This window comes from Dipteris shenzhenensis, chromosome 29 (assembly GCF_047967505.1).
Source record: "Dipteris shenzhenensis isolate YYH24624 ecotype China chromosome 29, Dip_SZ_1.0, whole genome shotgun sequence".
NCBI classification, from domain to species: Eukaryota; Viridiplantae; Streptophyta; class Polypodiopsida; order Gleicheniales; family Dipteridaceae; genus Dipteris; species Dipteris shenzhenensis.
This window is the reverse complement of record NC_141624.1, coordinates 49,418,957-49,426,584: the sequence shown is the minus strand read 5'-3', so window position 1 is coordinate 49,426,584 and position 7,628 is coordinate 49,418,957. Positions and strand designations below refer to the sequence as shown.

General features: G+C 41.7%; 1 protein-coding gene across 2 annotated transcripts; it reads left to right on the top strand.

Moving 5' to 3' along the window:
* Nucleotides 1-1,824: 1,824 nt before the first annotated feature.
* On the top strand, nt 1,825-6,350 carry LOC147882968 (uncharacterized). Of its 2 annotated transcripts, none has more exons than XM_087400669.1 (4): nt 1,825-2,700; nt 5,437-5,543; nt 5,620-5,751; nt 6,009-6,350. In XM_087400669.1, exons 1-3 carry the CDS (start codon nt 1,861-1,863, stop codon nt 5,711-5,713), a joined length of 1,041 nt encoding a protein of 346 aa, XP_087256795.1. In that variant the 5' UTR covers nt 1,825-1,860; the 3' UTR covers nt 5,714-5,751; nt 6,009-6,350. The 2 variants fall into 2 exon arrangements, with proteins under 2 accessions (XP_087256795.1, XP_087256794.1); XM_087400668.1 differs by having other exon boundaries at nt 5,995-6,350.
* The last annotated feature ends 1,278 nt before the right edge of the window (nt 6,351-7,628 follow it).

Sequence of the window (7,628 nt, the reverse complement as noted above, 5' to 3'; positions counted from 1 at the left end):
GTAGGAAGAGGAAATAAGAGGTAGTGGAGGTCGTTAAGAGAAGAGAGGACATCAATATTTTGTTATTTAGTGTGTTAAGTTGCTTCATGCATTGCTTAAACAATTAATGACTTAAAGATGAGTTGCCAACACTTATTAGATACAATTTTTTAAGATGCATTTTTATAAGGTTACATCCAATCAACAACAAAGTTACAAAGTGGTAGATTTGGAAGTTCCATGTGGTAGCTTGTAGGATGTCATCAAGCAACATTAGTGTTTAAAAAAGGCATTGCTAAAATCTTATTTTTAGGTCTAAATGATGTGGCATCACTAAACACCTTTTAGGATTGTCTTTTCTCTCTATTAGGGACCACAAGCCCAAGGCTAATTTTGCTTGTGGAGTGGCCTTAGAGCGCTTCCCCGTGTGGGCTAGTAGTGTTGAGTGAGTAGTAGGAACAAGAATTTGCACTATTCCCATGAAGTGATAGCCCTGCTAGTGTAGCATTGAAGGGCTAGCTTAGAATTATAGTTTTTCACAATTCTAGCTCAATGTTGAGCCGCTGGAATGCTTTGCCAGAGTTTTGATCAATGAAGATGGTTTAGAGGGTCTTAATCAATGCTTCAGCTTGACTTTAAGCTTGCCATTCAGTTGCCTTGACTCTCACATTCTAGTGTAGGGATGCACAATTGATGGAAAATGCATGCTTGGGTTTAGCTATGCCGTTGCCCAACCATCCCCACTAGCATTTGTGTGGGGAGGTGCTCTTAGTTGATATATACATTCATGCATGGGAGTTGGTGGTGGCTTATAGCCTTGTAGTGGTAAAAGTAGGGCTTGCTCCTAAGTAAGGCTAAGTTAAGGGCATGCATTTTGGCCTTTATGTGCTTGTAGGTATAAGTTCACACCAAAAGTTGGCTCTAGCTTGGGTTATGGTTCCTCTTCTTCCAAAGAGAAAATCTACTATCTATTCATGAAATTAGGGTTGTTGGCTTTGGCTTATTGAGTGCCCACTTGCTATTTTCTTCCCTTCATCTTTTTCTCTATGCTCTCTCCCCCCCCTCCCCCCCTTCCTTTCCCACAACTTTCATTCAATTCACCATCTACTCTAGTCTTTGCCCTCTTTCCCTCCCTCAAGAATGATTTATTAGCATTCACCTTACTTTTTGAATAAAGAAAACTAATAGCTTTCTTCTAATTTACCACTTAAATATGGGGGGATGGTGGGTTTCAAATTTATGGCGGCGCATAATAATAATAATAATAATAATAATGACACATCCGGAATTAAAAGCGAGCAATGACTTTTGGGAAGAAAGAGGTAGTGCTACTTTAAATACGTAAAATAATTTATGGGAAATGCGGGACAAGTACAACATTCTGTCAGACAACTCCTCAAACAAATTTTACTATGCGACGTAGGCTCTATAGATAGAGTATACACAGAGGGCTTTAGAGACTCTCTACTCTCTACTCTCTAGGAAGGTAGGTGGTACAGACAGCCACGATCGACCATCATTATTCTTCGTCCCCTCGCCTAAATTTTCAAAATTGAAACAAGATACATACATAGAAGAAGGGGGAAAGAGAGGAGACGGGGGCAACCATCGCCATCTTCCAGAAACGTTCCTTGCTGCTGCTGCTGGCTACGTGTAGCAGTCCTCCACCTCCGTCTCGTCTTCAACCTTTGCCGTTTACTTAACGCATCAACGGAAGAAAGAAGAGATGCGGGTGACGGATGGCCTTGCGAATTACAATAAAACAAGGAGCAGAGGACGGGGCAGGTAGGTTGCTGGTGGGACAAGACCATTTCGTGACGACGACGGCGACCACCGCCACAACCCCTCGTTGTCTCTGCTACTGCTAGTACAGCTACTGCGATGTCGCTTTTCCAATCACCACGCGGTGCTGAGGTTGCCCGCAACTCCATCTACCACGACATAGGTGCATCTAGCACCTCCTCTGCTTCTTCCTCTTCCTCTTCCTCCCTCTCGCTGGATGGCACTCCTCTCTTTCGCCTCGACATTGGCATCGCTTTCCAATCTTCTTCCACATCCCACCCCGCTTCTCCGCCCGCCTCTGATCTCATGGGCTCCCCTCCCCTGTCCCCCTCCCTCTGGCGCCCCGGCTCAACTTCTTACCCTCTCGTCAGGGAAGTCATGGACCCCTTGCAATGCAAGCAACACCTCCAAAAGCTTTACGAACAAACTTCCGAAAGTTCTTACGATCTCTCCCTTCGAGATATAGTCGACCCCTCTTACTCCATAAGTGGCAACTTGAAAGCCGTCGCTAACGAGACGGATCTAAATACCTCCAAGAAACTCAAACGCAAACATGGCAGGTCGCACACGTTCCGGAAGGCCGATGGCACAACGTCCTCACCCAAGAAGCTTCCTTTCAGTTTTTCATTTCCCGGCGTGAATGCTGCTGTGAGAAGGTCTCGTGAGTCGATACCTGGTTCGACTCGGCTGGTTCGACAGAGTACGCCCTCTCAGTCCGAGGAAAAACCGGCGCTTGTGCCCCCGCCATCTTCCGAGAACCATTGGAAACCGTCCTTCAAGCGCTCTGCAAGCGCTGACTTGTTAAAATCAACCACTTTCCCCTATGGGGATAGAAAGAGCGAACTCAATCAACGGGCGTTTTCTACTTCCAGAGTTCATCCATCGAATCAGTGCTCTTCCTGTTCGTCATACACTATTTTTTTCAAGTCGCGTTGTCTGGTAAAAGTTCTCCGCTCTTTTTCCTCGCTCTTTGAAATACCTTTTTCCTCAGGTAAATATTCTTCTTCACTCTTTGATGCAATACTTGAATCGCTTGGCTGAAGAATATGGAAGTAGGCCCACATCTGATGCACAGACACAGAGAGAGAGAGAGAGAGAGAGAGAGAGAGAGAGAGAGAGAGAGAGAGAGAGAGAGAGAGAGAGAGAGTTTTCTGGATAATGTACTCCATGTGCATGTGCGCGCTTACGTAAACACGTCTAGCGACCACGACATGAACATATCTACACATTTCATACGAATTCTTATATTGCATGGGTTCTTGGCGGTACACATTTAAGTTTGATCTCGTTTGTCTTAGATTCTGCGGGGTAGAGTATCGGCACTAGAAGCAAGGGCAGCACCTCACAACATTCACGTTTTGTTGGATGAAAGCGTGCTTGAGGGTGTTTCCTTTGCTTCTTACAGAAGCATTTGACCGTGCTTTGAGAGGTTTGCAAGCATCTCTGCTTTTACAATTACCCTTAATTGTTGGCTGACAACCTTTCAATGTGACTGTGGGTCAAGTAGTTTTTCAGTTTGCCCACGGCCCGTGCAAATACAGGCCAAGTTTCTATGCTTCTCCTCAGTGTTCAAGGTTGGCTGCAGTTTGTTGAACCGAGAGACCCCCAGTGGGCTGAGTCAATGGATGTATTGAACGGAGGAGGCTTTGTTTCTCCTTCCATCCCTATTTGAATTGGCTAGAATTGAAAGCTATTTCGGACTTGTATTGAAAGCAGGTAGTGGTAATTGTCTATTAGCTGCCATGATCTCGCAACAGAAAAACTTTTTGTCGAGGCGTGAATCATTTACCTCCACATTATTTTGAGGGCCATTAAAATAGGTATCTTTTTATTCACAGGGCAAAAGCAAGGCGATTCATAGTGGAGAAAGAAAATAAGCTAAGTTAGTGGGTTCGGCATAGGTTGATCTTGCAAGAGACACCTACAAGCAGCCCCTACTGTTCCTTCAGCCTCTTCTAATGCCACCCATCCATGGATCCAGTTCCCCACACTTAGCCACAGCCTAGAACTCAGCCCTACAGGTTTAGCCCTTAAATAGATAGTAGTTAGCATTACTATGAGTGCAACCATGATATGATGGCCTCCCATGCATGTCCACGGTAGCTATGTTTGTCTTCACCGTTCCATGCCAGAGAGCCAAGCATGCAAGTAGATTTTCCAAATGAGTGGTACATTCCCTTAGTAGGATATTGCTCCATATGGGTAGTTGCCCTTGGATGATGCATTGTTTTTGAGGCTTGCCCAATAATGTTAAACATGCAATGCCATTGTTATTATAATGATAGCCTCCAACAAGACTCCAACTGGAGGATGCATGTTGGCATAGAAGAAGCGTGGTTAGGGGTTACAGTTGTATGTCTAAAAGATGCCCCTTGGGAGGCCTACTCCATGATTTATGTTCTTACATTGGAGTGAGTGCAGCCTTTAACAAATTTCCCATGGTAGTGCCTAATATGGGAAACGTTATCCCTATTGGGACCTAGAGCAGTGGGAAGCCAAAACATTAGTCTATTGTCCCTACAAGTGATGTTACATCTCCTCTCAGTTCTAACAACCCTTGTTTATATCGTGCCTTGCATAAAGCATGAATCTAATTTTTCCTTGAAGATTCCTTTGCATCTTAGGTGTTGTTCGTTTCCTTGGGAGTCACATCTAGGATCTCAAGGGTATCTATGAATTCTTTCTTCAAATCATGTCAAGTGTTTATCCTTGAGTTTAGTGTTCTTTCCTATCCTAATGGGTCAACTTCTCACCACCTTTAAAGCATAGATTCAACTTGTCCTTTGAATGTCTTTGATTGGAATGTTCATTGTGGGTTGTGAAGCACTAACGTTTGCAATGTGTCCCACTGATTTCACACTTCTTACCCCCAAATAAGTGAAAAGAAGGCAAAAAGGAATACTAATGAGTTTGATCCTTGGGAGTGCACATAAAAGGAACCAATCAAAAATGCCAAAGAGCACTTCCCATGGATGAAATGAATAGTTCCTATTCAAATGATGAGGTCATTATGAGTTTGGTGATTGGAGCTTAAGGAATAGTGATTCTCTTTTTGTGTCCTAGTAGAGGAAGCATGTGACCTGGTACCTAGAAAAAGGTATAGGACAGATTCACAGATCTAAAGTCCTAGGGGAATGACAGCCTTCACTCAATTGGCACACATGCAAGATGGCTGAAGAAGCTTTTTTGAGTTGAATCGCAGTGAAGCAAGGTTGTCAACTCTCCCTAGAGAAGATAAGAGGTGGATGTTTAGAAATATTTGGACAAGTAAAACCATTCATAATATGCAAGGTCACTCAAGTGCACTAGGTGAAAATGAGAGTTCTCATGGATGTAAAAAATTCTGGGCTACAACAAAATTGTGATCATTCAATTAACAAAGATATTGACTTGTCATTTGATGAGAAGATAGATTGAAATTGTCTCCTTTTGTTATGCAGTCATGGAGGGATGCCTTTTAGGACGTAAGGGCCAAGGCAGTAATCGGCCCTTATGTCCTAAAAGAGTGGACAAAGACTAGCATACAAGGTGTTGAAGAGTCATTGTGGTGTTTATTTCATCAGAACTGCTTTATTCTAGACAGCATTGCATGTATATATGGTGAAACAGATCTGTGGAAAGCTGTATTGTATTCTAGACAGCATTGCATGTTCTGATCATTATGTTATGAAACAGGTCTGTGGAAAGCTATATTGTAGCAACTGTGCAAAAGATGCTCTGGATGTTATGTCAGATGGTCGAAAGTGTAAAGATTCCTGCAATAATCGGCCTTTGAGCAAAAGGTATGTCAAGATATATTGTCATTTTGCCTTGTTAAAGAAACCATGCAAATTGCTTAGTCTAGTGTTTGTTTCACAGGTTTTCAGGAAAAGTGAGTAACAGTTGCTGGCCTTTTTGTTGCACTACTGAAGTTCGGAAACGTCAAACCAAAAGTTCCAGAAGTGGTGCCTGAATTATCATCACTTTTGGATGTGGCTTGGATATTCTTGTGTAAGTATTCGAGTACTGTGAGGGTTTCTAAAGTGCTTGCAATTGAACTGTTGGATGTGCTGTGTAATGTGTGATTTTGTTTTACGATTGAAGCTTAGATGCCTTCTTTGGTGCTTAGAAGTTCGGTTAATGGCCATGCTCCCGAGTCATCGGAGTGTGTGTCTTGTAGATTTTTGTTGTGTAATATTCAGGATACATTGGGTATTTTGAATGAGAGAATCTGACTTCATTTGGAAACTCAAGGTTTTGTATGGCAGGGTGAAGTATTTTGTGGAGGCACACAGTGCAGGCAATGCTTCCTATTGACAATGTCTAGGAGGATGAGCTCTCATGCAGGTCTGCCTTGCACATGTTCTGATGTGAAATCTATATCTGCCAGGTTCCTCCATTGGTGAGGATGTGCTTTCATTGTATCAAAGGATCTGTATATTAAAGCCACAATTGTGCAGCCTATCTTAATGATTGAGAATCTTGGGTAACTTATTCAGCTTAATATTGTTGTGTCAATCTTACCACTTTAACCAACATTGGTTGACCCCGATGGTCCATTTGGGAGCTTTTTTCCCAATAATGTGCAAAGCTCAGAAGGATTTTTTGAATCTTTGATTTTGGAATCTAAGGTCTAATTACTCTCATGTAAACCATATTTGAGATTATTGAAATGCTGGCCTCCAAGGCACATTGTCAATTTTACTAAAAAACAATGTGGTGATCTTTTTAAGAAATCCTGGCCTGAATTCTAATGTTCCAGTGTGCGAGCTCACAGACACACATACACACTTAGGTCTGCAGTTAGAATTGGAGTATACCTGTTTGGTGTGGCTGAGAGGAATTTACAGTTGACATGCAGTCCCCTTTACAGTCTCCGCCAAATTCTTGAGGCTCAGTGATTGTTATTTGCTTTTGCCTCACTGTCCACCCTAGTGTACTCCATTCAAATCACCATTAAGTCTAAATAAAGCAAGAGTTAATCCTGTTTAACACCTAAGAGGTATCTCTAACGAATCTCTTGGAGGCATGTCATTCACAATAAAAAGGATTATTCAAAATTTCCATGACATTTGAAACAAAATGAATTCCAATTGTAAAATGTTGGAAACATATGATGTGGTTACATGCATAAGGTGCACAAAAGATGAGTTCTTTGAGAAATAAGGAATTTAAGGAAAGAAGTCCCCTTGCTTTTTATAAAGACAGTTTAACTCTAGTGACTCTGGACATGCATTTCATGACAAACTCTAATACATTCTCTCAAGAATCTTGAAATTTTAAAGATCCAATACCATACGAGAGATGGGGTCCAATCTTGTCTTAAGCGTGGTTAGGAATGATGTATATGCACCCTTCATATGCTTATAGCCTTGCATATTGTGTTATCTAATTACTCATTCTCTAGCATATATTGGCTTTGCAATCTCTTCAGTTCTTTTCGAACTTTTGCAAAGGAGTTGGTAGCTCCTTAGTGTAAGGGATGATGATAAATTTTAAAAGGAACGTTAATTGCCAGTACAGGCACTGATAATGTTGATAAAATTTTACCCTCGAATGGAAAAGTTGACATGTGAAAAGTTAAACACCTTGTAGTTTATATGTAGTAACTACTCTAACAAAGCTAGTATTTGAGGGAATCTGAATAAAGTGATCTCGAAAATTGTGGGCACTCTTGATTTAATTATTGAATTTTCAAAGACAATAACTACCTCACTCGGAGTTACTACCCCACAGGCTATTTTCCCTAATAAAAAAATGGTTTGTAGTTAACTTGGACTAACAAAACTTGTACCATCCCATAGGTCTACAATGTCAATGAAAAAGGTCTTGAGGTAGTGCTCATTGGTTTTTGGATTCACTTTTGCATGTGGAATTGTTTCCTTTCA